A 14,382-nucleotide genomic window follows, 5' to 3' on the forward strand; every position below is an offset into this window, starting at 1 on the left:
TTAGAATGGCAATCATTAAAAAGTCAGGAAACAACAGATGCTGGAGAGGATGTGGAGAAATAGGAACACTTTTACACTGTTGGTGGGAGTGTAAACTAGTTCAACCATTGTGGAAGACAGTGTGGTGATTCCTCAATGGTCTAGAACTAGAAATACCATTTGACCCAGCAATCCCATTATTGGGTATATACCCAAAGGATTATAAATCATGCTACTATAAAGACACATGCACACGTATGTTTACTGTGGCACTATTCACAATAGCAAAGACTTGGAACCAACCCAAATGTCCATCAATGATAGACTAGATTAAGGAAATGTGGCACATATACACCATGGAATACTATATAGCCATAAAAAAGGATGAGTTCATGTCCTTTGCTGGAACATGGGTGAAGGTGGAAATGATCATTCTCAGCAAACTATCACAAGGACAGAAAACCAAACACCACATGTTCTCACTCGTGGGTGGGAACTGAACAATGAGAACACTTGAACACAGGGTGGGGAACATCACACACTGGGGCCTGTTGTAGGGTGTGGGGCTGGGGGAGGGATAGCATTAGGAGAAATATCTAATGTAAATGACGAGTTAATGGGTGCAGCAAACCAACATGGCACATGTACACCTATGTAACATACTTGCACGTTGTGCACATGTACCCTAGAACTTAAGGTATAATTAAGAAAAAAAAAAAAAACGTTTTGTTATCAGTCCTGGCTGCCACATTTAAGATTGGTGTAGAGCGTGTTCAGGAGAGAGGAGACTGAAGACTGCACTATTTGCAAGAATCAGGAATATGTAGCCTGGGAAAGAGAAGACTAGGCGGCATCATAGATGTCCCCAAATACCTGAAGTGCTGTCCTATCGATGGGAAATTGTTTCTTCTATGTGGCCTTAAAGAAAGTTGAAATTACAAGGAAATCTACTTTGGCTCAATAAAAAGGAAACCTTTTTAGCTTGTCGAGGTGGGCTGGGATGGTGTGGCCCTCGAAGGGTTCAGATGTAGGCTGGCGTTGGTGGGTGATGTAGGAGCAGTTTGTGGCTGTGCCCAATGACTGTCACAGTGCTTTGTCTGGCAAGCCCCTCCCTTGGCTGAGTGAGTTGTTCCTGGTGTACATGCCACATTCCTCCCTGTCTCCCCGGCCTCCCTTTGTGTGGTGACTATTGCTGATTGTTTCTAGTTTAAAGTGCCTGTGACTTGCTTTATGCTTACAAATATTTTGTCACAAAGTATTCCAATTTATTTGATCTTCACACTTCCATAATTGCAGCAGACTTGTAAATATTGACTTTGCATACACGGAATTTGTATTGTCCACTTTCTTCACTTCCTTCAATCTGGACCATGTCGGACCCTCTATCACCTTGGACACAAACATATGGCAGATACAAGAGAGTGGTGGATATAGAACATATAGTCAAGTATAATGCTGGGAAAACAGGATTCCAACATACTGGATGATGATATTTGGATGGCTGAATCTGGTGCAGAGAAGAGCACTTCTTCCAAATCCATGTCATTCTCACAGGGAACACTGCAAAAATACTCTACAAAAAGGAAGCCCATCTGAAGGCCCACCTCTTGAATACATATTCTATTCTCCATGTTTTCATTCTTTTTCCTTGCTCCTGTACCAACCCCTTGCCCACCACCACAAAGAACAGATTATCTGTGACTAGTCACTGAGAGACCCACAGCATCATTTCCATCACCCTTTAAGGCTGTGGATAAGTGGTAAACACCTGGATTATCTTTGATTCGTATTGTCTACTTAGGATATCTATAACCTGCTTGGTTCATTTCCTGGCTCAAAGAAGGTGCTCAATAAAAATTTGTTACATGCACAAACTGCTGTCTTAGTTCGAGTTACCATCACCTCTGGCCTGGACTACTACATGCCCCTTAAGTAGTCTTTCTGGCCTCTAGTCTTGACCCTTTAGTCAGTTCTTCACATATCCAGTCAGAATTATCTTCCTAACATGCTAATCATTTAATTTCACGCTTAAAATTCACCTGTGGCTCTCAGGATAAAGTCCAAACTCCTTACCATGGCAACCAAGGCCCCTTATGATCAGATGCCTACCTACCATCTCTCTTGGACCTCCCTGGCTCTTCACTGTCTGGCTATAGCTCCACCAGACAGCTCTTTTGGTTTATATCACCTTCTCCAGGATCTTCCAACACACTGGGCTGGGGTAAGCATCTCCTAATGTGTTTGTCTCCATGACACCCTATCCTTGCCCCTATAGCGGTTCTTAACATGTTGTACTGAAGTTGTCATCATTAAGACTGTAAACCAGCCGGGCGGGGTTGCTCACCCCTGTAATCCCAGCACTTTGGGAGGACGAGGTGGGTGGAACACGAGGTCAGGAGTTCGAGACCAGTCCGGCCAACATAGTGAAAGCCCATCTCTACTAAAAAAAAAAAAAAAAAAAAAAAAATTAGCCGGGCATGGCGGCAGACGCCTGTAATCCCAGCTACTCAGGAGGCTGAGGCAGGAGAATCGCTTGAACCCAGGAGGCGGAGGTTGCAGTGAGCTGAGATCGGGCTATTGCACTCCAGCCTGGGCAACAATGAGAGACTCCATCTCAAAAAAAAAAGAGTGTAAACCTCCTTAGAGAACAAATATATGCTTCTCAGTCCAGTGTCCGCACAAAAACGGGCTCACTAAATGTCTGTGGAAAGCATAAACACATCCTGCATATTTATGCCCATTTTATAGGATTCCACTGATCTTTCCTAATAGACACAGCACACATATGTGGAGTGGGCGGTGGCTGAAGTTAACAGTAGTTCCTGTTTCTTGCTCCGCCATTAACAAAACATGATTTTAGAGGACAGGATGGATAATTAAAATTTTAAAAGTCCCCCAAATCAGGGCTTATTGGTATTTTGAATGACTTTAAGTTTCTCATTTCATCTTTGTTTTTATAACATACTATTATTCCCATATATATAGAGTGAGACTTTTTTTCAGAGCAAGACTCTTTCTCTCTCTATATATACATAGATGGGAAATTGTTTCTTCTATGTGGCCTTAAAGAAAGTTGAAATGACAAGGAAATTTACTTTGGCTCAATAAATACTACTTTGGCTAAATATATATATAGAGAGAGTCTCCCTCTTGTCGCCCAGGTTGGAATGCAGTGGCGTGATCTTGGCTCACTCCAACCTCCCGCCTCCCAGGTTCAAGTGGTTCTCCTGCCTCAGCCTCCTGAGTAGCTGGGACTACAGGCGCCCGCCACCACGCCTGGCTATTTTTTTTACTTTTAGTAGAGACGGGATTTCGCCACGTTGGCCAGGCTGGTCTCGAACTCCTGACCTCATCATCTGCCTACCTTGGTCTCCCAAAGTGCTTGGATTATAGGCGTGAGCCACCACACCTGGCCCCCATGTGTAATTTCTAAGTAAAGGTTTAACTTCTTATAAAAATATTCCTATAACAATGAGTTTATATACTTCCACATTAAAAAGTGGTTAAAATGCAGAAACTGGGCACTGTAAAGCTCATGCATCTCTCCCATGGAATACAGAAAAGTGCCTTGAGGTCTGAAACATCTAGGTTCAAATGCTGAGTCAGTTACTTAGGGGTTGTGATTTAGGAGCAGTTCCTTGGATGGCTGTGAATGTTAAAAGTGTGACAAGTACTCCACATTGCACTTGGCATGTGGTAGGGGCTGAAATGTTAGTTGTCTTCCTCTCACTTATGGTTTTTAGGGAAATCTGGGAATGCAGAGGTTCATTAAGATATCATTTCTTCTTTCGCTTTTGAAATAAAAGGCGTATTAGTTTCTTAATTCAGTTTTGCTTTAATAAACCACCTTTTGAGCAATAGATGACTCTTTAAGTATATATGAAAAATGTAATTATGTGTAGTGATATGTGCCCCTATTGTCTCCAGTATCTTTTAAAGGAAGTAAAATTGTATTTTAAAATATAAAGGATGTAAGAAACAAACTGACAACTGTAATGTCCCAATGAATCCTGAAAATTTATTATTTGGGAGAATATCCAATATTGATTCTTTGTTTTACAGCTCATAATGATCAGAAAATATACATTTAAAATGAAAGCCAAAGAAAAGAATAATTACATATAATACATATTACAGATTTATTTGTACATAAGCAAAGCAGTACTAAAAGCATATTTATGTGCTCACAATTAGTGAACATGGCAATTTTCTGTTTAAAGCTGCAGCAACTCAAATCCTCCCAGGGTCAATAAAGAAAAACATATTGAGAAATACATTTAGGGCTATCACCATGTCTGGCTGTAAATCTATTTTTTAATCTTTCCCCTCCCCCCTTATATATGTATATACTTTATTGCCTTTATATTTCTGCTGGTTTAATATAATTAGTATACTAAATAGTTTTCTGCATTTATTTGGTTTCTAAAAATATATAAAATGCATTGAAAAGAGCTCCTGCAGCTTTCAGGCAGTCACTGTCCTGGCATCGAAAGCTTATTCTGGAGATGTAAAGCAGCAATACTGAATAAATAGTGATTGTTTTGTCTTTTTGATACAGCTGATGGCCTTCACCCCAAACTTAAAAATACTGTAGCAAATAGTATAAACATGCAACTTAAAAACAGAACATAATATAAAAGTAACACTTATGAGCTAATTTTAACACAATATAAACCAATAAAGACAACTTTAGGTAGAAGAGGGATGTGAACACAGCACAGGTATATAAATTAAGGCCCAATTTATCAAAGGCAATGCACAACAGGAACTGTCCATCTGCCCACGCACTTTGCACGCCTGAAGTCAAAAGTTTTTGTCTTTTCTGTGTTATTTCCTCAATCCGTTACAGTTCTATCTTGGAAGATGTTCACAGAAATGGCTTCAAATGAACAGTTTGTTTCTCTAAAGACCATTTTGCTCTTATTCACAGAGAAAATTATCCTTTAATGCAAGTGTAAATTATACTTATGCTGTGCAAGCAAGTGCTTACATGTTCTCGTTATATACTGCTATACTTCACATTTCACACCATAAATTATATTTTTTACTGTATTTATATAGTTTTTACTCTATCAGTCTTGCTGTAGCTCTTGTCTATGACTAATTTGAACTAAAGGAATTGATAGTTAGCTCATTGATGACTGGGAGAATTAAATAGGTAACTCCTATTAATACCAACTGAAGTCTCATATTATAAAAACGTCCCTGTGCATCAAGATAAAAAAGAAAATAACAAATGGTATCAAACCAAAATATCTCAGAAGGACAACAAAAGGACTAGGGACACTATGTCCACAGGTGACACACTATGGGCCATTCTCTGAGGATGACAGACACTCAAAAGGTCAAATATACCAGTGCTATCTATTCCAAATTATTTCTTGGCAAGATAAAAAGATCTTTAAATGTATTTAATACTTATAGAAAATCACAATAAAACAAGTTGCAATATGTTTTTATTTAAAAAAAACACAAAAGATTGTAATCTAATTTAGTATTTAGAACCTGAATATTCCCCCCAGATGAAAATTTTATATTTGGTATTTTTGTATACCATTGCCCACTCCCCTCCGAAATGTGTCCAAGATGTGGCACTTACCTAAGTCATTTGTATTTGCAATAGATAAAAATGATCACAAATATACTAAAGTATCTTCAGATGTTCCTATGAAAACGAGTTTTTTTCCTCTGATTCTTAGAAAATATTCCTTAGATATGTGCTTCCAGAAGTAATATAACTAATTAAAAAGTACAGTTTCTCAATGTATTCATCATGTTCACATTTCTATACTTTCCTCATCTAGGAAATTTTTAAAAATCTGTAATCAGGTCTATGAAGATTATTTGGCAGCTTGGAAATTCTGATGAAGTTGTCAGAGAGGTTAACTGTGACACTATGCTGGGAACCCAAGACTACTGCAAGTTGCTAGGATGCTGCTTGTCCTTCTTTAAAGTTATTAGGTTAATTCTGATAACAATTTATAATAAGTTGGATATTGACAGTGTTTTTCATGGTACGCTAAGGCATCACTGAAACTTCTAATTGCAAAGTTTAATACTGCCTCCAGTTTAACATTTTGACTTAAATAAAATGTGATCAATTTATAAAATGTTTTTCTTTGTGAATAAGATCTTGATTTCTCTGAACAACAAAATGACTTTATACAGAATGACTTATTTAGAAATAAGGCATATATTGGGCATATGTAAATCACTACTGTCACAAAAGCTATAAATTATTTTTTAATCATTCTAATTTTAAATATAGGTAGATAGAAAATAATTATTATAAATTGTAAGCAAATGTGTACAGGTTGTGGTTATTTAGGTAAGAATCATTTACTTCAGTTATTTGCAAAGTAACATAATGGCAAGATCAATTTGATAACTCCAAGAACCCAAAGAAAATCATATCTTCAGTTGAGGTCCGCCACTTAGCTGCACTAGAAAAGGCAACTCTGCATTATTACTTTCAGTTCTCTAGAAGCTTCTACACAGTCTCATAGCCATTCTTAAAATTTTTCATAGGAAACCTAAGTAGAGCAGCATTGTCAGCATTCACTAAACCAAAGTAAGTCAAATGTGTTAAAACATCCAAGGTTGCCTTCATGCATAAGACATATCTCTATTGTTACCATGGCATTACTATATTAATTCACTTTTATTTTGTTGCATGTAAATAATAGAGGATATAATTTCTTCAGAATTAAAACTACTTTAAATTTCAGATTAAAGTCTTAATTATACTGTACCAAATGTAACCAGAGGGAATGTAAAAATGGCTAAGTGGTGTCTGACTGAATCTGTCTAAATATTACTTGTAAATCTTAGTTAAGTCACTACTCATGAAAAAGGTGTTGACTCATTTTTGGTTTTACAAATAAAAAACATATGTACAAATGGAGATTAATGTCTTGTAAAAGTCAAGCCTAAAAATAAAAACATATGCTGAATTTGACTTTATTTCCTTGCTAAAAAGTACCGAGGGTTTAATCTCCTTTCCATCAAAGTGACTGGAAGAAAACACAATGGTCCGTAATACACAGAGTAAATGATGTGCAAGCAATACCTTACCCATGGTGTGTACACCAATAGATCATACACATGAAGCGGGTTATTTTAAAATACATTGCTTAAAGCAATGTTCCTGAAGTAGACCAACCCAGCCCTCAGATACCTATAACTTATATGTTAGATCAATTCTGAAGATCCGTGAGTGTAAATGATAAGACAGGGCAGAAACAAAACACATGATGTATCAGGAAACCCCACGCCTGTTTGGATACATACTTAACAATTACATTTTTGTTCAACAGTATCTGAAACACTGCAAATGTTTTAGACATACAATTTACCTCATGAAAAATATCTGTTATGCTATGTGGCCACAAATATATTTGGAAATATTGTAAAGGAAAGACTAAATTCCAGATTTAAAAAAACCCTGAATTCTTTCACCTAATTAAGCAGTGGCTAGGACAGTTTCACAAAATAAATGCAAGCGGCTTCCTCTGGAGTTAGTTTTGATGGTGGAGCACCCTAGGACACTTGTGTAGTGTAAATCAGCAATGCATGGATGGAGTCTGGCAACATGCACACAGTCATAATCACACAATATATAACGTAAGTCAGTCACAGGATAAGTCAATAAAAATATTAAAACATCAACATTCACACATTAATTGATTACATGAAATAAATTAAACTAAGCCAGTCACAAATTTCTCTTCACTCTTAAGTCACGGTTTATTTATGTAACACACTATATAATACTTTCCTAAAGCTCTCAAAATACTACAAATAAAAACGAAGGCTTTGCATTACAGCTGCTGGACAAAAATATCAACACTGTTGATGTGTGAAAACACAGTTTCTTTGTTCTTTAGCATCAGTGCACAGGGTATGGCTCCAAGTGGTATGCAATTTAGGAGAGAAAAAGCATACAGCGGCTTGTGGAATAGATCCTCCGTTCATCATTGGCACAAATCAAAAAGGAAGTTTGCTGTCCTTGGTACCTCTTTTGTGTCTCCCCCCTAAAGACAGATAATGTCATACATATATGCCTTCAGGATTAAAACCAGATGAGATAGGATTCTGCAGAATGCGGAGATTACTGGGGAGCTGCCGAGATGAACCAGGTCGCTTCAGGGACCCAGACTGGAATGGTGCCTCTAAACAGGAAACAAAGAAAGCCACCTGATGAACTAGTCAACTTGGAGTACTTAGCAATATAACAAATTAGACTGCTTCCTGCCCCGAAAGAGAAAACTGCACAGAGCAATAACTGCAATCCTCTGTGTGCCCTGGACTGGGGGAGAAGAGGCTAAAACCTTCTCAAGTCTCTTTGATAAACTAGTTTTTGGTGATTTGAACAGTGAATGATCTTTACAAAAGGCAAATATTTTGCTTCTTTTTTTGGTTGCTCACACCATATGCATACACAGGTTTGGAATTGTCTTTTAAATATCAGTACAAATAAATAATAGTTTTTAGAAGAAAAAGAAGGAAAAAGGGGCATAAGGAACAGAGACGAAATTCAAATTAACAGACTATGACTCATACACTTCAGAAAAAAATTTTAATAAAGGAGCAGTTTAAAACTAATGATATGACATTTGGTGATTACATGCTCACCTAAGTAAATAAATAACCTAAATGTTACTGGTTTTCCTCTAGAAATGGGAAATAAGTTAAAAAAAAAAAAAGAAAAGAATTTTTAAGTGTCCCACTTAAAAATTAGCTATGAATGTGAGGGTAATATTTTAACTGAATACAAGTAGTTTATTCAAAATTAAGCAGATGGTCAGGCATGCTGGTTCATGCCTGTCATTCCAGCACTTTGGGAAGCTGAGGCAGGCAGATTGCTCGAGCTCAGGAGGTCGAGACCAGTCTGGGCAACATGGTGAAACTTCATCTCTACAAAAAAATACAAAAAAAGAAAAGCAGCCAGGTGTGGTGGCATGCTCCCGTAGCCCCAGCTACCCAGGAGGCTGAGGTAGGAGCATCACCTGAGCCCAGGAGGTCAAGGCTGCAGTAAGCTGTAGTTACACCACTGGCGTTCCAGCCTGGGTGACACAGGGGGACACTGTCTCAAAAAGCAAAAACAAAAAAAGTTAAGCAGTGAGAATAAAGGGAAAATAAACCATATGTCTCAACATCTTACCTCTTTCAATGTCTGCATGTGAGGCCTCTATTTCAATGGGCTCCGCTGGCAAAACGGTAACTTTTGTCCCCGTCTGCTGGATAAACTGCTGGAGATTGACTTGCCGCAACTCCTTAGTCAACTGCTCCAGTTCCTGTTCTTTGTCCTAGATGGAAATTATTACTTTTTAAATTTGAGGATTCACTACTGGACAGTGCAAGACATCTTAGTGACAATCCTTCTACTATAGGGGTTAAATGTGGGGTGTCTGCTTTCATAAAAGGACATGTAACAAATCTGGTTTATATGGATATGATGGGCTAAAGAGGTCACTTCCACTCTGTGGTGTAGGCCAAGATATAAGCCAGAGAAAACAATAGTTTCATCAGTCTGTCCTCTTACATGCGATGCTTTACTCTGGAAAACCATTATGCACCCTTATGGAATAAGCATGTCTATAAACTTTCATTGAAAAACAAAAACTAAAACAAAAACGGGTTTCTCAGCCTGTAAACTCATTGGTGGAAAATAAAAAGAAAAAAACCCCACAGGTTTTTACCCATCTCTGTGTTATAGCAGTCTTGCTAAGTTGGTCACAAATTTACATATTAACCACTTCACATTAACATATGACTACAAAGTTAACTGTAATTTGGTCCATGGATTTAGAGTTCTTGTTTTTTGTAAGCTGTTTCAATTTTCATGTGATATATTATTGAGATTTATCTTACAGCATAAGGAAAGCAAGATTCCCACAAGATTCTCACGATGGAATTCTTAAATCCTTGACAAAGATTAGAGAACTACAGAGCCTTAAAGAAGGAGATCAAGTTTGGACAGCTGGAAAGCTGTATAAGCAAAGAGGGGCATCCTATTATTTAAACAGCTTTTTATTTCTTTCCTTCCTCTACTGTATACAAGAAAAAGTGCCCTGGCTCTACCCAAGCTGGGTGGGTCTCAAGGATTTGGTAGGGGTTGGGAAGAGATTAGAAGTGAATGGTTGTTTTCTCCATTTATTTGAGTATAGGGGGTACTTGGGGACATATCAATATTTGATTATCAGACACTTTTCAGTGGGTTAGTGGGATTTACTAGTAATGACTGTGTTGTTAGTGTTTTCTGTAAGTGATATCAAAAGCAACACAACTTCCAATTATACCTTTTTTTAAATGTCAAAATGAATCTCAATAGTAAAATACTGACAAATTAGAGGCTGCCAACCTTCTACTGCATGAGAAATTCTTGATTTTCAAAATTTGGGTGGTAGTTTTATCTCTTACTACAGATAGTCACGAAGAAAGGAGACCACATCAGTTCTTCCTAAAACCTCAGCTTTCTCTGATTGTGAAACTAACTGTTGATATTCTAAAGCAGCTCTTCTCAAACCTCACTGTACACAGGCACTACTTGGGCATCTTGTTTCAAAGTAGATTCTGAATTTCTTACAAGTGTCCCCTGAAGCTGCCTGGCATGGACTACACTTTGAATAGTAAGCTCTAAACCAGCCCAGTCCAACAGAACCTCCCCCAATGGTGGAGATGTTCTGTGTCTGCACGGCCAGTACAACAGCCACATGTGCTACTGGGCACTTGAAATGCGACCATGTGTGACTAAAAACAGTTTAAAATATTTAATATTTTAATTGCCTTATTATTTAATCTTAATTTAAATTTAAATAGCCATATTGTAATCAATTGTGTCTTTCTCATCTCATCTGATAGACACTGTTTGATACATCTTTGCAACTTTCACAACATAATCACAAGGTCTTTTCAAGAATGGGTATATCCAGGAAAAGTAAGTTGACTGATTAGGGTTTAAGTGGCAAAATATAAATCTTCCTGTACGTGAACTAGAAAGGGGGAAAATCAGACAGAAGTCTTTGTGCCTCTCTCAGGAAAGCAAAGGAGGGTACTGTGGAGAGGGGAGAAGAGAGAAGGGCTGTTTATGTGTCAGGAAGGAAGCTGGGATTGGCTGGCTACAATGGAGAAGTGACAGAGAAGCAGTCAGCTACCCACAACAATCCCTGGCCAACCAATCCGTGGACAGCTCTTTCAGCTCTGGTTTCCCTATCTCTGAAAGGAGAAGGTGAGATTCACTATCTCATCATTAGTGTCCGTTCCATCCCATTATCTAATGCTACAACTGCCGCAGTAAGACAAGGCTCTTCCGTGGAGAAGGATCCGCATGGCTACTGCTCTCATCTAAGCTGTCGTAAGTCACAAGAATTCGACAAAACTTTTAAACAAGGCTGGGTTTCTAATTCTTTGAATATAAGGAAAAACTGACATTGATGAAAAGGAGATTCCAAGAAGGTATTATTTTAAATGGGCCACACATTCTATTTATCAAAATGTGGTTACCTGTAAGCGTTTGGTGGCTTGTCCAAGAGATCTTTCCACAGCTTTAATGCCATTTTCCAACCTCAGACTCTGCTGGCCTTGAATGTCAATTTCCCCTTTGACCTTACCGATCTTTCCTTTAACCTCTTCCTCATTGACCTGTGCCTCCTGAACTTCCCGCTGCAATTTTTCTGCTTCAAGACCACTTTCCATAGTCCGGATCTGTGCCAAATAGTCCTTTAATTTGTTTTCGCATTCTGTTATTTTCTGTCTTATTTCTTGAAGTTGATCCTTCAGCTGTTTTTCATTTTCCTGTTCAATCTGTAATTCATTTTCCCAGAATTCTTCCTCCTCAATTTCTACATCGTTTCTTTTGATCTTTTGCTCTAGACGGACAATTTCCTCTTCAAGGTTGGAATTATACTTTTGCTCCCAAAATCGTATTTCTATTTCATTAGATTCCAGCTGTTTCTCAATGGATTGAAGCTTCTCTGTCTGCAGACGGATCAGCTTCTTCAACTCATCTGCTGTTGTTTTGCAGTTATTCAGCACCTTTTGCTTAAACTCAGTTTCTTTACCTTTTCCAAAAATGTCCATTAATCCTTTGGCACCTCCTGTAAATGTCAGTGATTTCCTTTTCGGTTCTCTCCTTTTGATTGATTTGTCGATCTGAGGCCTCAGTTTAGCTAAGGGGGGCAGACTCTGCCTGTATAAAGTTCTTTCAGGAATTCGAGCCACACTGTCTGAAGTGGGTCGCTCACTGAGCGACGGCCCGGTTCGTCGTAGAATGAGCTGCACATCACTAGCATACTGCCCCCATTTGTTTAAGGATATGATAGGATTTTCATGAGGTGCTAAGTGTCTTTCGGTATCTCTCCATTTCTCTATAAGGGTGTACCTTCCAGTTCGACCTATGTAAAAAAGGTAAGAATAAGTTGTCAAAATGGGATATGTAATAGTTTAAAAATAGAGTAAGAATGCCATTTGATGATTGCGTATTTTTGATTAGCATCAGAGGGTCAAGTTTTAGAGTCTAGTCCAGGTTGCCTTTAAAACCTTTACTTGAAGACACCAAACCCCTCACGACATGCAACAACATAAAATCAGAAGATGTGTATTGCACATACTCTTCAGGCTTGCTTAGAAATTCAACTTTATACTTTAAACCTGGGTGAGACCCTTACACTCTTGCCAAATACCTGACTGCCTAGAACTTCTCATTTGGGGCGAGACTGAACAAAGTTTATTTTCTAGCTGAAACAAAGGACAATAGAATCGCCATGTGAAGCATGAGGGGCTAGTCCAGGAACGAGGTGGAACTTCAAAACTCAAATACATTCCCACTGTGCAAATCCCTTGAATTTTTCCACCTCAGAACTTGGGAGGGCTGGAGGCCCTATTTCTCCTCCTCAAAGGAGACATGGGGACCAGTGGAGAATCAGTGACTCAGCCACAGGAGCTGCCCAGGTCTCCTCTCCATCTCCACCTGAGTGCTCTACCAACCCGTTGCTCACACAGCTGACATCTTCCTGGACACCCATGGCAAATAAAAAATCAGTTTGATGAAAAAACTCTTCAAACCAAATTCATATAAAAACAGGGGCCTGAAAAGAAGACTTGTTCAGTTTTGGTAATACGATAGTATCAAAGATTCTTCTAAAAAAAAAAAAAAACTCAGAGCAAAATATTATTAAAAACCAACCAGCAGGCTGGGTGCAGTGGCTCACGCCTGTAATACCAGCATTTTGGGAGGCAAAGGTGGGCAGATTTCTTGAGCCCAGGAGTTCGAGACCAGCCTGGGAAACATGGTGAAACCCTATCTCTACAAATAAAACATGAAAAAATTAGCTGGGCATGGTGCTGTGCGTCTGTAGTCCTAGCTACCTGAGAGGGTGAAATGGGAGAATCGCCTGATCCTGGGAGGTCAAGGCTTCAGTGAGCTGTATTGTGTCACTGCCCTCCAGCCTGGGCGACAGAGTAAGACTCTGTCAAAACAAAACAAAAACAGAATACAATCACATATAAATTGAAAAATATACTGAATCTAATAATTATGAAATATGAAGTTTCAGAAGAGTATGAGTGTAATGCCATAAGCTTGAACATGCTTCTTATTTTCATTTAAGGTGAGTGGGTCAGATGGATTATTTAAATTTTGTGAAAAGCGTACATAGTTAATTACAAAGAAAAAAAAAAAAACCAACGCTGCCATCCAGCAATTATACTTGTATAAACAGCTATTGATTTACCTTCCTGGCTTTCTTTTTTAAATTTCATGAGCTTCTGAGCCAATAGTAGTATTTTTGCAATTACTGCATCAATAAATGGAAATCTAGATGTATAAATATCAACACCCATGTATGCAATTCATAAGTAGCACATTAAACAATGATTTCGCTATAAGCATATGGGTGTGTTCTCCTTTAGGGAGACCTGAATTTGGGGTGCAGCTGGAAGTTGGGGCTTTGAAGTTGGGGCAAATAATCCTACGTGAGTTCCTTACTAGATAAGCAGCACAACTTCCCTTCTAAAATGCTTCGCAGATTCTGAGGGTTAGCACCTACCACACTGCCTGGCCCACAGCAGGCATTCAACACGTGGTAGCTATTAAGACATTTTTCCTGTAACAAAAGGGTTGACCACAGAATTCCTTTAAATAGTGATGTGCCATCACAATAATCTCTTATTTATTTATTTATCCATTTATTTTTCTTTTCCCCTCCCTTGCCCAACAACCTGACTTTTAAAAAGCAACTCTTCCAACTATGTAAAGCTAGACACAGTAGACGGGACAAGGGTTCTGGAGTAGAAAGGTTTGGGTTCAAATGTGGCTCTGCTTCCTACTGTGCTTACATGATCTGAACAATTAAATTTCCTTTAGCCTCAGTCTCCTCATCTGTGGAATAAGAGTAGTATTTC

The 14,382-nt window shown here is 38.4% G+C and overlaps 1 protein-coding gene across 11 annotated transcripts in view; it reads right to left on the minus strand.

Annotated features, from left to right (window-relative positions):
• Positions 1-3,974: 3,974 nt before the first annotated feature.
• The window catches only part of LOC105492144 (Ras association domain family member 8), a 62,950-nt gene continuing 52,542 nt past the window's right edge, over positions 3,975-14,382 (minus strand). For all 11 annotated transcript variants that reach the window (XM_011759123.3, XM_071072014.1, XM_071072010.1 and 8 more), the window contains exons 3-5: positions 11,485-12,374; positions 9,143-9,287; positions 3,975-8,150 (exon numbers count right to left, since the gene is read on the minus strand). In XM_011759123.3, coding sequence (XP_011757425.1) covers positions 8,029-8,150; positions 9,143-9,287; positions 11,485-12,374 — 1,157 coding nt within the window. In that variant the 3' untranslated portion in view covers positions 3,975-8,028. The remainder of the gene's footprint in view (positions 8,151-9,142; positions 9,288-11,484; positions 12,375-14,382) is intronic.

This window comes from Macaca nemestrina, chromosome 10, assembly GCF_043159975.1.
Source record: "Macaca nemestrina isolate mMacNem1 chromosome 10, mMacNem.hap1, whole genome shotgun sequence".
Taxonomy (NCBI): Eukaryota; Metazoa; Chordata; class Mammalia; order Primates; family Cercopithecidae; genus Macaca; species Macaca nemestrina.